This window comes from Pygocentrus nattereri, chromosome 9 (genome assembly GCF_015220715.1).
Source record: "Pygocentrus nattereri isolate fPygNat1 chromosome 9, fPygNat1.pri, whole genome shotgun sequence".
Classification (NCBI taxonomy): Eukaryota; Metazoa; Chordata; class Actinopteri; order Characiformes; family Serrasalmidae; genus Pygocentrus; species Pygocentrus nattereri.
Genome location: NC_051219.1, coordinates 30,676,688 through 30,695,113, shown reverse-complemented (window position 1 = coordinate 30,695,113; position 18,426 = coordinate 30,676,688). Strand labels below are relative to the sequence as shown.

Sequence of the window (18,426 nt, the reverse complement as noted above, 5' to 3'; positions counted from 1 at the left end):
TTTTCTAAGTAAAAATAATATACTATGTAAGTTTTGGAGACCTCTCTGATGGAAATGTGTCATGGCATGCAATGTGTGGAAGAACATTTTGAAACATGGGTTTTGTTTTGGACCCCTTCCTGGAGCTGATGATGTTTGTGAGTGAGTTAAAAGAATATTAAAAGAGCATTCTGTCAAAACATGATGAAGGACGTGCCTTCAGAGGCTTTAAGTGAATTATATATTAATGTTATCATATCTTCCTCAGTATAATGTAGATTTTCCATTTGAGACTTACACATTGTGCTGGACCTGCTTTCTCACTTGTGTGGGACATTAATAAATAAAGATGCATGATGTGGTCTGAAAAAAAATATCCTGCAAAATCTGACTTGATGCTTCTGACTTTTAAATGACTATTTCAGGCTTTACACAGTGACACACATTGGTATCACTATTCTTTCAATTGAAGTTTTAATATATTGGAAAAAATAAAAATTTCAATGTCGCCAGCACAAAATTTTTTTATGTATTATTTTTTCCAGTATGTCAAACTCAACCAATAAACAGAAAATAGCCAATTGCTGAAAATTGTACTTTTACTTGTGCTCCTTTTACAGCATGTGTTAACTTATTTTCACTTCGAAAATCAACAAAACATGTAATTTGACCTGGTGTGTGTGCATGAAAGCTTTCCTTAATGACGTTTGTACCCAGCATAGTTTCTCACACTGACTGGTTAAGCACCGTTCCCATATGTTTACTGGATTGGTATCAGCACCAATACTGACTTTAATAAATGGATCACACATCATCAAGACATGACCAATCCCTGAGCAACCACACCACCTCACCACAAAATGTAGCTTTGGCCAAGACTACTCATGCAACATAAATTGCTCTGGATAAATGCATTAACATAATTTTCTCTCTATTATGTTTGATGTACTTTGCTACTACACAAGCCATTAATGTTTATTTATGTTTATGTACTTTCCTACCACCACCAACAGAGCACTGGTGTCAAATCAGTACGCTAAGTTTGTACACTACGTTTAGACACTGGATCGGTATCAGGAGAGGAATAGTTCGATCAGTGCATTCCTGATGCAGAATAAGACTCTGAGGTTTTGTGAGCAACTAATGTGAACAAAAATATGTGAACAGACATAACTCACTGCTAATTACTGCACACTACTAAGCATGTTTTGTGAAAGCTAACAACTCATTGTCTTTTTTGTCCCAAAAGACACTTCATATTACGATACATAAAGCATGTCTGATAAATGATTAGGCTACGTTGCAGGAATTAAAAAGACATAAACTTACCTCCTGTTCCATTGGTGGAGATGTTGTTGGTGAGGAGGCTCTTGTCCAGTTTGGAGCTGCTGTCATTGCTGCTGGTGACTGTGTGCTGAGGGCTTGTTAAATCCTGCATCTCCAAAGATCTGCACACAAACAAGAGAGTGTTGTAAAAAAATAAACTACAAAAATAGATGAAAAGTGGAGGAGAAACCCTGGAAACTGCGATAAAAGATGGAAAAGAAAAGAGAAGAAGGGAAAGACAAAGAATAAGATAGACTAAGTCATTATGAAGGCAAAAAAGAGTGTAAATATGATTGTCCTCTGTTTGCCATGTACACATATAGACTGTAAGAAAATATCACATAGGGAGGATCCCATCACACATTTTTGCTTTTTGTTAATTAACAGTACATGTACAGGACTGGTATATCACTTTATACACGGAATATTCTATAAACGTATTCTATGAATATAAAATGTTTAATCTGTAATAATCAATTACAGTGTTTGCCCAGGTGGGGTTCAATCCCAAACACCCTACACTATACCAATAAGAGTCCTTGGGCAAGATTCCTAACACCGCCTTGGCCTACCTGTGCAAAATGATCAAATTGTAAGTCGCTCTGGATAAGAGCGTCAGCCAAATGCCATAAATGTAAATGTAAATATGGTGTGGCAGTACATAACAAAGCAACACTCAGCATAGCATAATTGGGTGACACCACTGCTCTTCACACTGTAGACCGGGTTTGATTTCCCGCTCAGTGTGGGAACACTATACTACACCAATAGATGTCCTGAGGCATACATTTGTCTATTTCATTAGCACAATTCATCTGTGATTAAATCACTTTGGATAAGACCTAATCAGTAAAATGACTCGAAAGTCTCATGTTCCTTTTTATTTTTATTGGTGACACCTTAGTTTAAATGGTTCTTTTTAAATGAAACAAACCCTCAAAAGGCACTTTTTGGTTTTTGGTTGAGGTTAAGGTTAGGCTTGTAAAAAATGTATCAACAGAACATCTTTAAGATATTTACTTCAGTCTGTTCATATGCTTCATTACTGCTACTTCACTGATGTGTTACTGATAATGAGAAGTTATTAATCTTCTACAAAGATGATAATAATATTCATCTGTATATGTGTGCTTTACTGTCACAGAGAATTCATCAGTCATTTTTACTATAATCTTTGTGTGTCTAAGTGTGGGAAAAAGAGAGGACGAGCAAGTCTGGATGGCCATGTTTGTAATTAAACCTGCTGTTGTATAAATTTGCTGTACGTGTCCAGTGTTTCTGATGAGTAAGTAACATTTTTACTTATGAATGAACAGTTTTCATTTTCAAGAGTTTGACTTGGTGTCTTCTTGAATGACACCTTGCTCTGCAAATGATTATCAACAATAACAGGATCAGCTAGATTTAACTCAATGATACAACTGAATTAGATTGCTTTCCTGCTAAGGACGATGAGGGCAATATCAAAGACGTTGTTGAATAATTCAAGGAGCTGTTATATCCTAGAAAGGTCATGAAAGAATGCATCTGTGGGCGGAGCATGGACAGGTCACTTAAGTCTCAGTCACAGAAGACAGTTTCCACTGAAGTGAAGAAAGAAGGAGAGAAAAGAGTGAGAGCAGAATGCTCTCCACTAATCCAGAAAAATTATTATTACTGCTCTTTCTCTCTTCCAGAATATTCACTCATTTCATCACAGCAGGAAATGAAACAACTCACCCTCTGTGTCTCCTTCTCTCTCTCTCTATTTCCCTCTCTCTCCTTCTCTCTTTCTCTCAGTCTGGCTGCTTCTTTAATCATGCTATATCATTCAGAGTGACACAGCTGCTTTTTCCTGCCTATGGCAGAAACATCTGTACGAAAATTCAATAAGTCACACAAAGATCGAGCCAGCTAGTGCACACACACACGCACGCACGCACACACACAGTCTCAAGTCCAGGTACCAAAAGGTCTTAGGACAAACATTCTTACAGCAGTCCACCCACTCACATGTGCAATGACTTTAACATTTCTCTTTCTTTCTCGCTCTTCGTGCTAGCTGGCTCAATCTGTTCATCTCCTACTGTTCTGTCTCCCACTCTCACTATCTAATGTCATAACCAGCCATAAATAACCTCTAAATGGAGATCACTGAATACATAGGTACACAGCAGTGTGTGTGTGTGCGTGTGTTACCTGTTGTCTGAGGGGTCCGGAGCGTGAGTATCAGAGAGAGCTTTCTTCACCTGCAAAGAGAGAAAATTTGATTGTTGAAGAGTAAAATTCACAAATTTCAATCATAATCTCATTTTCCCCACATGTCCCCCTCTCTCTCTCTTTCCATGTGTGTGTGTGTCTCTCTCACTGCATCTCTCTGTCTCTCACTCTCTCTATGTCACTATGTCTCTCTCGCTCGCTATGTCTATCTCTCTATGTCTCTTGGTTTCTCTCTCTTTCCCTTTTCCACAGTCTCTCACTCTTTAGCTCTCTCTGTCTCTACTTCTTCTCTATTCTGTCACTATAACCCTAACTTTTTCTCTTTTCATTTCTCTCACCTCCTGTCAGACCCTTCTCTCCCCTCGTCTCTCTCTCTCTCTCTTCTCTCTCTCTCTCTCTCTCTCTCTCTCTCTCTCTCTCTCTCTCTCTCTCTCACACACACACACACACACACACACACACACACGTCACAGTCAGCAGGTTCTTGTTTAAATTCCTCTTACTGACTTTTTGAAGGAACTAATTATACCAGACAAACTGCCACATGAATTTTCATGGGATGGTAACTGCCTTTAATAAAACACTGCTTTGATTAAAAAAGCCCCTCATTCCTCACATTTATGACCTTGTTAAATAAAAAGTATTTATAGTTTTATGAAGATGAATAACTACGTAGCCATCATAATAAGTGATCCACTATTTACTAAAGACATTTGATCATTTATTGAAGATTTCCCACTCTCAGAACATCTTTTGGCCTAAAACACATTTTCAAACATCATGGTGCAGAGGTGCATGCTGGGTGTTGTAGGGCAGAACAGTCCACAAATACAACACATTTTTTTCATATTTACCGTCATTTTACTGTCATTAACATTACATATCGCTGCTGTCGGAAGAAAACTTTATATCTCCATTTTTGTTGTTTTGCAGGTTTTGACATAATTTGAAAATATCTGCGGCTTTTTACATTGTGTGTAAATTTGATGAAACGTGGACCAAAAGAAACGGCCCAAATGACTTGGAGAAAAGTCTGGCTCCTTGACATTAAAAGTACTGTAAGTTTTTTCCTTCTCCTCTAAAGTTAACATTTTGATTCACAAAAGTGTCTTAGGATAGAAAATGTAATTCTTAAGAAAAAGTAAGGAAAAACAGTTATTCTTCAAATAACTTCTTAAGAATTCTAACGCTTCAATGTTTTTCCTCTGTTTTGCACCTCTGAGTGGATTAAACTAAATAATGGAAAGAAATGGTCAAAACAATTCAACATATATCTCATGTTGTTTACGGTAAGCTGGAGCAGAAAATACATAAAAAAACCACTGGAGATTAAATAAAAAACCTTAAGGAACTAATTAAGATTATCTTAACCGAATATTTAGGTACATTTTTTAGTTTTTTTCGTAAGTGTTTTTTGTATCCGTCCTCTGCTCCTCACTGACACACACACACACACACACACACACACACACACACACACACACACACACACACACACACTATACCAGCTACACTCTCAGAAAAAAAACACTGTCACTGGTGCAGTACCCTTCTGTCACTGGGGTGGTACCCTCAGGGGTACATCTCTGTACCTTTAGTCAGGAACATAACTGAACCAATCCACTGAAATTATATTTTCTAAGATGTACTGACTACACACACCCATCTTGTCTCTAGGCTTTATATTAAATGGTCTGTTTTAAAACATAAGTTTAAAAAGGGATACAAATGTCTACTTTTCCACTGGGAAAAACCTATTTAAAGTACACAATTGTTCCTTAAAATCATGCTTGTATCTTTGAGGGAATGTTTACACTGTTTGTACCTTGATGAACAAATCATGTACCTGCATGGTACCTTTATTTCTAACAGTGTAGCAATAACTCCATATCTCTGTCATGCTCAATCTGTTTATTATCAAAGAGCAGAAGTGCTAGAAGATATTTTCCTACCCTTTAACCCCCCCCCTCCTTCAGCCCTTTCTTTCTTTTTTCTGTATTCATTTGTTAAAGTGTCAAGCTAATTTACACACTCTCTCATCTCCTTTGCACTCACATACCACTTTAGCATATTGTGTTATTTTTCCTCATTTATCCCCATAAATTACAGACTTACAGGGCTTTACAGTGATATATGCTCATGTAGACCAAAGGGTCAGATCAAAGTATGGCAAAATTTAGAATGTCTATGAACTTCTCATAATCAGTTAAGACCATTTAGCCCTTCCAGATTACACAGCCTGCAGACACGTGGGCCTTAACTGAAAACACACACGAGTGTACATACATGAACGCACATGTGTGTCAGATGTAGTGTGTGCCTTTTGGAGCGGTTCAGCATGTTCTGAGTTCGGAGTGGTCACATACACACACACACACACACACATACACGCACACACACACACACACACACACACACACACACACACACTTACTTATATGACTTTAGTGTGGTCCAGAAATGTTTTACTCTGAGAGGAATGTACAGTCATGTGCAGACCTTTGAACACCTCCAGACAAATTACACGTTTTGCTGATTTTTAAAGTGAAAAAAATTAATATACCTTCAGAGAACATTCTTAAAAGCAAAATAATCTTTCTGCAAATGTTACTTTCCTTTTATTTGCTGAGTTAATCACACTGAAAAAAATTAAATCAATAAAGTGAGATATAATGTGCCATAACTTTTGCACAGGCCAGTATTAAGGTCAGCATTTATTAATTATTAGTTAAGTGTGTTGTTTTGTCATTTGTTTGCTCCCTGTAGAAAATACTTTATTATTTTATTTATTTTTCATCAACAAAACGTGTTATTTTACTTGGGCGCCCAAACTTTAGCAGCTGTCTGTGTAAGCATGCATATATGTGTATAAATGCAGCCTATAGGCCAAACGTTTGAAATTCAAACCATTCTTTGGAAATTTTTGTGTCCCTAACATTTACAGATATATTACACTTGAAATATATGTTAGGGTTAAATTACACCTTCTTCAGTCATCAAATTAGCAAAGTTGGTTTTTGAACCAATGCTATATAATTTCAAGCACCACAGAAGTGCTCATCCTCACAGTCATGTGTAAAAGGTGAATGTCATTTTGAGGTGAAAAAACATGTTTTTCTGCAATTCGAACTGCAATAATCTATACATGACTATGAAATATATGATTTAAATGACACAAACAAAACAAATGTTATAACAGGAGTCGTGTCAGTGGTGTTACTGCATAAAAACAGATCTCTTATTTTGAAATAAACATCACACTTATGACATCTCTTGACTTCCTTTTACCTGTTTTCTGAATAAAACTTCTTATGAAGAAAAGCACTTGGTAAGTCCACTGTGTCTTTCAGTTACCAGAAATGGTCTCATTTAGCTTATGATTTCATGTCGCTGTCGTCAGAGAAAAACTTTGTATCTATGAAGTGGTAACTTTACAGGAGAAGGTAAAAACCTACGTCACTTTCAATGTATAATGTTTTAATGTAATACGCTACACTTATAATGTAGAACATTTTTCCAAGTAATTTTAGGCCGTCTCTTTTGGTCCATTCATCAGGAAATTTACACACAATATAAAGTTCAACAGGCATTTTCAGATTATGTCAAAAACTGAAAAACTAAAAAAATGGAGATGTGTTCGGACAGTAACGACATAAAGCTTTTAGCTGAAGTGACTAGTATGACCTACTTTATTCTTAGGTAATAGTGAAAAAATAGAATACAAATGGACTAAATTACATATTGCTCTTCTGAAGAAAATCTTCTTTCTCCAAAATGATAACTTTACAGGAAAAGGAAAAAACCTACTTTACTTTTAATATAAGTCAATGTAACCAGATGTTTATCCAAGTCATTTTGAGCCATTTCTTTTTGTTCCATTCATCATGAAATTTACACCCAATGTAAAGAGTAACAAGCATTTTCAAATGATGTCAAAACTGAAAAAAATATAAAAACTGGAGATACAAGGTTTACTTCTGACAGCAGCAATATTTTAGTGGATATTCCATGACAGACAACATGTGGTTTGATGCTCTGTAGCAGCCATTTTGTAAAATGCATTTTTCATCTAAAATGTCACTGGTGTTACTGTCTCTGGTATTTTCTTTCTTATGACAATCAGTATCACCAATGACTCCAATGGATAGATAAAAAATAGAGATTTCAGTAGAATTACAAATCTACATCCAATAATGTAAAAACAATATGACTGCAGATAAATGCACAAAACCATTCTAATATAAAAGGTAGTCCTGTAGACATCCATTAAACTCCACTAAACACTGAGTAACTTCAGGGGCTCCAGCATGAATCATTTACATTTATGGCATTTTGGCTGACGCTCTTATCCAGAGCGACTTACAATTTGATCATTTTACACAGGTAGGCCAAGGTGGTGTTAGGAGTCTTGCCCAAGGACCCTTATTGGTATAGTGTAGGGTGCTTGCCCTGGTCGGGGATTGAACACTAGCCAACCACCACCAGATGAATCAATCATCTAAGCACCTGTTACTGGGAGCCCAAAAAAAGAAAATGCCTGATGGACTTGTGTGAAAGAGTCCCAGGTTGTGGGGAAAGTGAGTCAAAAACAAATTATATATTGTTTTTTTATATTGTTATATAATTTGGGGAGGCATAAGTTTAAGTTGGCTGAACTGTGGTATCCTCAAGCTGAGTTAGCAGTGTAAACACTTATCATTTTAAGTTCAGCTGACTTTCTGTTATAAGGCAGGTTCGTATAATATTTAAAAAATATAGCATCATAATACTTCAAGATATTTTCACAATATACAGCATCACAATATTTCATTTTTCTGGTCTGATAAGTTGGAAAAGACAAAAAATAACTAGTGGCACATTTCATAAATACTATCACAAACTATGACTACAGCTTATTCATGGACTTTGTTTACATACTGCACTGAACTAAATCTAGCTAAACAGGCTTTATGATGCTCTCTTTGTAATGAAACAGCAGTTGGTCAGTGTTATTTAAGTCAAAATGCACAACGCAATCACATGCAGAAGTTCAGGCACTTCATGTTTTGTTAACACGTCCTCTACAGAGAACGCACTGCTGCACTTAATGCACAAATACTGTTTTGTTTGCTGTATTGTGGAAATACAGTATTTCACAAAAGTGAATACACCCCTCAATTTTCTGCAAATATTTTATAATATCTTTTCATGAGACAACACTATAGAAATGAAACTTGGATATACCTTAAAATAGTCCGTGTACAGCTTGTATAGCGGTATAGATTTACTGTCCTCTGGAAATAAGTCAACACACAGCCATTAATGTCTAAATAGCTGGCAACACAAGTGAGTGCACCTCACAGTTGCTACTGGAATCTTCTTCCACTCCTCCATGATGACATCATTGTCCAAATTGTGCCCAATTGTGTTGTTGGTCCTCCTTGGTGTCATGTGACTCGTTTTGGTGTTTTGCGTACAATTTGCTCATACTGGCCACTGGATATTCACGGTGGCCAAGGTCATACAGTGGTTTCCCATGACAGGCTCCACTCAGAATAGGCCTCGCCAGGGAAGTCACCAAAGAAGTTGAGTCCGTGTGTTCAGCGTCATATCCAGAGGTTGGCTTCAAAAAGTAGATGCATGAGTGCTGCCAGTATTGCTGCACAAGTTGAAGAAGTGGGAGGTCAGCCTGTCAGTGCTCAGTGCATCGACTCGGTCTGAATGGCCATAGTCCCAGAAAGAGGCTTCTTCTGAAGCTTATGCACAAAAAAGCCTGCAAATAGTTTGCTGAAGACAAGCAGTCCAAAATTGTGGATTACTGAAACCATGTCCTATGGTCTGAAAAGACCAAGATAAATTTGGTTGGTTCAGATGATGTCCAGCAAGTGTGGTGGCACCCTCGTGAGGAGTACCAACACAACTGTCTCTTGCCTACAATCAGGCATAGTGGTGGTAGCATCATGGTCTGGAGCTGCATAAGTGCTGCCGGCACTTGAGCTGCGGTTCATTGAAGGAAAATATGAATTCCAAAATGAATTGTGACATTCTGAAGCACAGCATGATCCCCTCCCTTTGGAAACTGCACCATATGACAGTTTTCCAATAACGACCCCAAAAATACCTCCAAGATGACAATTGCCTTGCAGAAGGTAAAGGTGATGGACTGGCCAAGTATGTCTCCAGACCTAAACCCAACTAAGCACCTGTGGGGCATGCTCAGATGGAATATCCACCAGCTCTGTGATGTCATCATGGAGGAGTGGAAGAGTAGCAACTGTGAGGTGTATTCACTTGTGTTGCCAGATATTTAGACATTAATGGCTGTGTGTTGAGTTATTTTCAGAAGACAGTGAATCTATCCTGCTATACAAGCTATACACTGACTACTTTAAGTTATAGTCAAGTTTCATTTCTATAGTGTTGTCCCATTAAATAATAAAATGTTTGCCGAAATGTGAGGGGTATACTCACTTTTGTGAGATACTGTATGTTAAAATCAATATCTCAGCCAATAAATAGACATTGTGCACTAAAATGTGTAATATTTAAGTGTGGGGTAATTTTATTTTCACCAAGAAAATTGAAAGAAAAATGTGAGTGAGAGATAACGGATGGGTTGCCCAAACTGTCATTGCTGGCTATGATGTTGGTATTTCAGCTTATCTACAATTTATTTGTATGAGTGCAGCATCATTGTTCTGTTGAACAAATCCACACAATGACTGTCTTCTTCTAATTGTATTCTTCTAACCAAATGTTTATAATATATTTATGACTGTTTTGACTGAAACAGTTTTAAATGATTTTACTGACTGCCAAAGACTTTTGTCCAGAACTGTAAATAAGTACACTGTATGTGCAAATTTGTAGACACCTGCTCATCCAATGTTTCTTCTAAAATCAAAGGTATTAATAGAGCGTTTGGCCCATTTTTGCTGTGGTAACAGCCTCTACTCCTCTCTGAAGACCACATACTAGAAGCTGGAACATTGCTCTAAGGAGTTGATTGCATTCAACCACAAAAGCCTAAGTGTGGTCAGGTACTGATGTTGGATGATTAGCTTTTAATCTACAACTCATCCCAAAGGTATTGGATGATGCTCCATCACTCCAGAAAACACTGTTAACACTGCTCCACAGCCCAGTGCTGGGGGGGCTTTATACCCCTCTAGCAATGCTTGGCGCTGGGCATTGTGACTACTCCAGTCAATCCCATTCTACTGGCAATAATTTCAGTGGAGATGATACAAGCTATGTGTGGAATGCCTGTGTCAGCAATGAGTGCACCTTAAAGTAGCTGAATTCAGTTATTAGAAGGGGTGTCTGAATACTCTTGGACATGTGCTGTGTGTAAACTGAAAGATGGCAATTCTGTGCACAAATGCACAACTACTGTTATTTGCTTGTTGGCGAAAAGTCTATATATATAACAATAGAAATTGTGCAGTAAAATTTGCAGAAAATTTAAATGTGTTCTCTGTAAAGGATAAATGACCTATTTTCACATAGAAAATCAACAAAACATGTAATTTGACCAGGGGTGTTCACACTTTCGCATACAACTGTATGTTTATGTGCTACTTCCAGAAACTCAGGATCAATTACACCTGAACACACACACACACACACACACACACACACACACACTACACACACACACACAAACACACACACACACACACACACACACTTGTTCTGAGCTAGGAGTATTACGGTTATCACCACTGTAACTTCATCCTCATCCTTTCATGCTTTCATGTAAAACACATTGTTACACCCTCCTCCATATCTGCACACACACACACACACACACACACACATTTCAGAAAGCCCCGGGGAAGTGTAAGACTATCTCATGCGTCTCCTCCCAGAAATACTCCTTTCTACAGGTCAGAAAAACGCTAAAAGAAGAAAGAGAAGAAAAAAGAATAGACACAACCCCCCACAAACCTCCCCTTCACCCACACCCTCCCCTTCCCCCACATACACACGTATATCGCCTGTGCCTTCCAGGTGATGGGCTACATTGTCTAAAAAGGTGAAACCACTTCAGGCTAGCAGCAAATTAGAGGCGAAAACTAAAATTAGATCTCAATCTCTCTCACACTCTTTTACACACACATACACACACACACACACACACACAACTTGATTCAAGGTACTGATTACTGAACATCCTGGTGCCCTATTATGCATTTCCACATGAAGAAAAAGTATTTTTTCCTCCAGCTTACATACTATGGTTAACATTTGTTTTGATGCATTCAGGGGTAGAAAATCCTTAAGTAACTGTACATCATTATTATGATATAATGTACATTATAGTACACATAACCCTAGTTTTATCACAGAAGATTTGTGCTTTACTTGCTGATTACTGACACTGAATCTAATTTTATACTGATTTTCCCCACTATTCAGTGCTTTTTCCACCACACCTATTAGACATTTTTCCTCTTGGGTACGTACTTACAGACAGCTATGGCATTACTGGCGCTCAAACTCATAACCTTCTGTTGGGGTGATGGTTAGTCCACTGCACCACTCAGGAACACATGAAGCAGCTCAGATTGTGTGCCTATAAATGTTTAATACACTGGAGAAAATACTTGCTGTTTTAACTGGTGTGTCATAGTCTCATGTGGTTCAACTGTCTAATAATTCATCCCAACATCAGGAGTGTGTGAGTTTAAATCCCAGCAATACCATAGCTGTCCATATCCGGAAACCCAAGAAGAAAATATGCCAGATAAGACTGTGTGATGGAAAGAGTGCCAGCTAGTGGGAAAAAAATTGAGATGCAGAGCTAGAAACAGTAGATGGCATACTTTAATACTTGAATATGTTTAAAAGCAGATAAATGTGGGCTTTTACTCAAGTATAATTGCAGCTCAGCACTTCCACTTTTAATTGAGTACAATAATATTTCGTATTTTCAGTCCAGTACAGTTGCTCTGGAACCTCTGGAAATAATATGTTGTGTTTATGTGGAAATGATGTACACATTAGAATCAAGTCAATCCAATATCACTTTTTCCAGCGGAATACTATAAAGGAATGAATCAGAAGTACAATGAGTTCTTGTCTGAAACAACAAATTCAAAGACCTAAACACATAGCTACTTTAAGTACAGCATGATAGTTTTTACTTTTAGTATTTCAGAACAGACACTTTAATGTCATTCATCTGAGGTGAAATTGAAACAAAAATTGTTTGAAAGTGTGAGCAGCTCATGATGAATGGACTGACAGAAATGGCTGAAAATGACTTAAAAACAAATCTCATTGTATCAACGCACATTATAAGGTATGAAAAACCTCAGATTCTCTTGTGAAGTTTCCATTTCTGAGATACAAGGTTTTATCACAACAGTGACGTTGTGTTTTCGAGTCTTCTCACACCATGACCTCCCTGTGCCCACGTCTTAGGTCGCTCCGTTTCCATAGCAACATGATGTGCGTGCTTACAGTGGTATATTCCGCCAGGGGGAAAGAGGACAAAAAGAGAAACTGGACACCACGGCGAGCCAGGACACACCTACGCCAGCATTAGAGAGAGAGTGTGTGTGAGTGCAGATGGTGTATGTGTGTTTCAGCGGTGTGTGTTTGTATGTCTGTGTGTGTGTGTATGCGTGTTACTAGTAATAAACTGAACACTTATATAAAAAAGCACTCTTAGCATTAAAGTGCCCTTCCCCTCTGATGGAATGGACAAAAAATGCTACTAATTATTCATGAAGCCTTGTGCTTGTGTCAGCTCCGCGTTAATATTTAAATAATCTCATTAACCAGGGGCTGGGTTTTCAGCAGCATTTAATTAATGATGAATTGCTTCCAGATGTCGATGTGCTTGTTAAATAATGTGCTCAGTCTGGACCCAAAGTGTCCTTTCATGCCTTCACCCAAAACCACGCACGCACGCTGGAGTGGCCTCGTCTGAGAGCCGACTGTGTTGTCTCGACTCTGAAGGAAATAAGGCCTGTCACTGTGATCAGTGGCTCAGTGAAGGCTGTCATGATTACACAGTTTACCTCAATGAATGACTCAATGAAAAAATCTTTGCTTAGAACTTATATTATATTAGACTAGTTGTCAAGTAACGCATATTTTAAATTTTCCTTGTTTTCTCATATAGTAAGCCTGATACACATACCCGTTTACATGCATTTATCTTTTTTTGCTGTATATAGTTGTATACAAAAGTTTAAACTCCCCCCTCTCCTTACATGTTTTACTGATTTTATAAGTCCTCTACAGAGCACACACTTAAATATGGGGTAAAAAAACATAAAATGTGGCCAGTGCTAAAGTTATGGCACATTTTATGTTTTCTTTTTCCCCCAGAATGTTCAATTCAGCAAAAAAAACCCCACAGTGATTGTACATTAAAAATGTGCAGAAGCGTGTTCTCTGTAAAGGGTATGTTGTTATTTTCACTTACAAAATCAACATCACATTTGACCAGGGGTGCTTATACTTTTACATACGACCCTGTTTACAAATATACAGCCAAAAATGTAACATTTGGAGGAACCTTATTGAATGTGCACAATCTTAAAGACATTCTGAAAGCCAAGGCTTAAATACAGACATACTGAAGAGGCTGCACTTGTGCTAAGACCTATAAACATATGGTTGTATGGAAAAGCCTCTCAGGTGTGTCCAGGCAAAGCAGGGTTACTTTCTGAAAGAAACTAAAACAGAGGACAACTTGGATTTAACACTTTTTGGTCACCGTATAATTAATGTGTGTTGCTTCATAGTTTTGATGTCTTCACTATTATTCTAAAACGTGTAAAATGGGAAAAACAAGGAAAACCTTGAAAGTAGGTCTAAAATTTTGACTGGTAATGTATTTTTAATCAGTTCTTTAAAAAGGTTCCCTTATCCTTTTCCAATAAAGTAGGCTATTCTGCTATAGCTTTGAAAGGTGCATCATTTTATTACTAAGCAGGCTATTTTATTAGCCCATTTTAGGAAGTTGTAAAAGTAACTGGTCAATTTGAATTAATTGCTGATGTAACTGATAGTGACAGTCCCTTGTCTCAGTGTGAATATGCAAAAAAGGCAGAAAATCTGAAAATAAATGCATGATTTCTTTCATCCAGTTTATACAGTGGGGTAAAAAAGTATTTAGTCTGCCACTGATTGTGCAAGTTCCTCCTACTTAGAAAGATGAGAGAGGTCTGTAATTTCAACATAAGTACACTTCAACTATGAGAGACAATATGAGAAAAAAAATCCAGGAAATCACATTGTAGGATTTTTAAAGAATTTATTTGTAAATTATGGTGGAAAATAATTATTGGTCACCCACAAACAAGCAAGATTTCTGGCTTTCACAGACCTGCAACTTCTTCAAGAAGCTCTTCTCTCCTCCACTCTTTACCTGTATTAATGCCACCTGTTTGACCTTGTTATCTGTATAAAGACACCTGTCCACAGTCTCAAACAGTCAGACTCCAAACTCAACCATGTCCAATACCAAAGAGCTGTTGAAGGACACCAGGAAGAAAATTGTAGACCTGCACCAGGCTGGGAAGAGTGAATCTACGATAGGCAAGCAGGTTGGTGTGAATAAATCAACTGTGGGAGCAATTGTAAGAAAATGGAAGGCATACAAGACCATTGACAATCTCCCTCGATCTGGAGTCCACGCAAGATCTCATCCCATGGGGCCAAAATGATCATGAGAATGGTGAACAAAAATCCCAGAACTACACAGTGGGACCTGATGAATGACCTGCAGAGAGCTGGGACCAAAGTAACAAAGGCTACCATCAGTAACACACTACGCCAAGAGGGACTCAAATCCTGCAGTGCCAGGCGTGTCCCCCTGCTTAAGCCAGTACATGTCCAGGCCCATCTGAAGTTTGCCAGAGAGCATATGGATGATCCAGAAGAGGATTGGGAGAATATCATGTGGTCAGATGAAACCAAAATAGAACTTTTTGGTAAAAACTCAACTCGTCGTTTTTGGAGGAAGAAGAATGCTGAGTTGCACCCCAAGGACACCAAACCTACTGTGAAGCATGTGGGTAGAAACATCATGCTTTGGAGCTGTTTGTCTGCAAAGGGGACAGGACGACTGATCCGTGTTAAGGGAAGAATGAACAGGGCCATGTATCGTGAGATTTTAAGTCAAAACCTCCTTCCATCAGTGAGAGCATTGAAGATGGAACGTGGAAAATACCAGCTACAGTGTGTGCAAACCTGGTGAAGACAGGAAACATTTGACCTCTGTCATTGCCAACAAAGGTTATGTTACAGAGTATTGAGTTGAACTTTTGTTATTGACCAAATACTTATTTTCCACCATAATTTACAAATAAATTCTTTAAAAAAGCCTACAATGTGATTTCCTGGATTTTTTTTTCTCACTTTGTCTCTCATAGTTGAAGTGTATCTATGATGAAAATTACAGACCTCTCTCATCTTTCTAAGTAGGGGAACTTGCACAATCAGTGGCTGACTAAATACTTTTGCCCCACTGTAACTTATCAAAGCTATCATATTATCATGCATACATTCTGGACACTGGAATCAAGAAATAACTGTCACCCTTTTTTCTCAGAATAGAAAAGGAGCTGAGTTAATGTGATCATTTACAACTACTACTAGAGGTGGTATATTGGTATCTAGGGCTGGGCAATATGACAATGTATATCGTTATTGTGATATATTATGTCACAATAAAATGTGCTTTTATGAACATATCGTGGATATTGTCAATACTTGTAAAACACTTACCAACTGTCTGTTTATTATAAAGGGAGCTAAATTAGTCCAGTTTAGCTAGATTTAGTGCAACACAGTCTGCTGTGTGATAGTGTGTTTTAAAATGTAGCACTATTCTTTTTTTCTCTGATACAAGTGATCACATGAAAAGATAAGATGTCTGAAAAAATAATAATAATTATGTGACATCGTATTGTATTTTTTCCATATCGCTCACCTCTATTGGTATCAGTGACTATCGGTATTTTTGTTAGAAGGTTGGATTTGATTTTGGAGGAAAATCAGGAATGAATGTGGTCCAGTCCTTTAAATAATCCATCCTGAAGCAGCTCTAACACTGTGTGATGTGTTGTTAGCGGTGTAGATCTTCCTGTAGGGTAGCATAATAATTGGGTAGTTTGATCATGATCAGACTTTTAGATGCTCATCTTAAATGCTTCTACTAAAACCATTTTTTATTTTAAAGCTTAAGTAGTTTTAAAGAAGAAATATCAGATCAGTCATGTTATGGATTGAGATTCCAAGTTTTAATATCAGCTTAGTTTTGGGAAGCAAAAATTTGTTCTGTACTTCTAACTACCATTCACAACTCCCCTCACATCCAACTTGCTATTTTCTTCTACTCTAACTTTTTTAATGGGTGGTAATTATACACAGTTATCATAATCATTCAAATATGATATTTTATTCTGTTATTATATTAAATATTATATATTATTATATAGTACTCTGTCACACTGTCTGTCTCTCTCCATCTACTTTTCTTCTTTTATTTTCTCTCTCTCTCTCTCTCTCTCTCTCTCTCTCTCTGTATATCTCTCACTCAGTGGCTCTCTTTCTTTCTCTCTCTCTGACTCTCACTCAGTTTCTCTCTCTCTCACTCAAGTTTCTCTCCCTCACTCAGTATCTGTCTCACTCAGTGTCTCTCTCCCTTAGTCAGCATCTTCCTCACACTCAAGTGTCTCTCTCTCACTCGGTGCCTCTTTCTCTAACTCAGTATCTCTTCCTCTGACTCAAGTGTCTATCTCTCTCACTCAAGTGTTACTCTCTCTCACTCAGTGTCACTCTTGCACATACACTCAGTCTCTCTGACTCACTCAGTGTTACTCTATCTGTCTCTCTCTGTCTCATTCTCATTCAGTATCTCTCTGACTCTCACTCAGTGTCTCTCACTCAATGTCTCTCTCTTTCTCTCTCACATACTCAGTTGCTCTGTCCTCTGACTATCTCTCTTTGTCTCTCTCACTCTATCTCTTTTCTCTCTCTCTCACTCAGTAACTCTTTCTCTGTCTCTCCTTCTGTGAATCTCTGTGTTCAGTGTTTATGTGTGAATGATGTGTCTCTGAGTCAGTGTGTGTGTGTGTGTGTGTGTGTAACCAGACTCCCCTCTCTCTCTCTCTCTCTCTCTCTCTCTCTCTCTCTCTCTCTCTCCCTCTCTCTCTCTCTCGTTCTCTGTGGTCTCAGCTCTGGGCCTCGGACTGCACCAAAGGAAAAGGCTGTGGCTAAAAGTTTTTTTTTCTTCTCCATTCTTTTCTCTGTTTCTCCTCAGCTTTCTTTCTCCAAAAGCCTGCACACATCCCCCCGGGGCGCACAACACGCCACTCTTTCTTTCACTCTCTCACTCTAACCCCCCCTCTCCCCCCACCTCTCTTTCTGTCTCTGGACCAAAAATCAGAGAGCACTAGCTAAGCATGTAACAATACAATACAATATAATTTGTGTAGTTGATGGTTTTTGCATCCCATCATGATACAATTGTATTACGCAAATATTGTACTACGCAAATAAATGTGATGTGATGCCAAAATAAGACTGCAATGCTTGATAAAAGCATAGTAAACAGAAACAAGCACTGTTTTATGTTGCTTCTGCATTATGACAGCAGACGCTCCACGACATACAGGACATTTAATTTGTTTTCAATGGAGCACCATCGGAAAAGCGTACCACAGTGGTCAGTGAGAAGTTCCACCAAGAGTTCAATTTACTCAACTTTTATCATCAACTGTGGCAGTGAAACAAATTGGATGATGATTTGTTTGCAAAGCATCATGAAAATAAAACAACAGCTTCTTTGTCATTAGATTATTAAGTTGAGTTTGACCACTCAGGTCGCTGATGCTCAGCCACAAATCAAACACAGATACTCACTATTATTTTATGGCTCATCTGTTGTTTTTATCAGCTGCAGCTTGAGGTCCAGGA

General features: G+C 38.0%; 1 protein-coding gene across 9 annotated transcripts in view; it reads right to left on the bottom strand.

Annotated features, from left to right (window-relative positions):
• eya4 (EYA transcriptional coactivator and phosphatase 4) overlaps nucleotides 1–18,426 on the bottom strand; it is a 65,801-nt gene that overhangs the window by 31,032 nt on the left and 16,343 nt on the right. For all 9 annotated transcript variants that reach the window (XM_017707315.2, XM_017707296.2, XM_017707328.2 and 6 more), the window contains exons 3-4: nucleotides 3,484–3,533; nucleotides 1,309–1,427 (exon numbers count right to left, since the gene is read on the bottom strand). In XM_017707315.2, coding sequence (XP_017562804.1) covers nucleotides 1,309–1,427; nucleotides 3,484–3,533 — 169 coding nt within the window. The remainder of the gene's footprint in view (nucleotides 1–1,308; nucleotides 1,428–3,483; nucleotides 3,534–18,426) is intronic.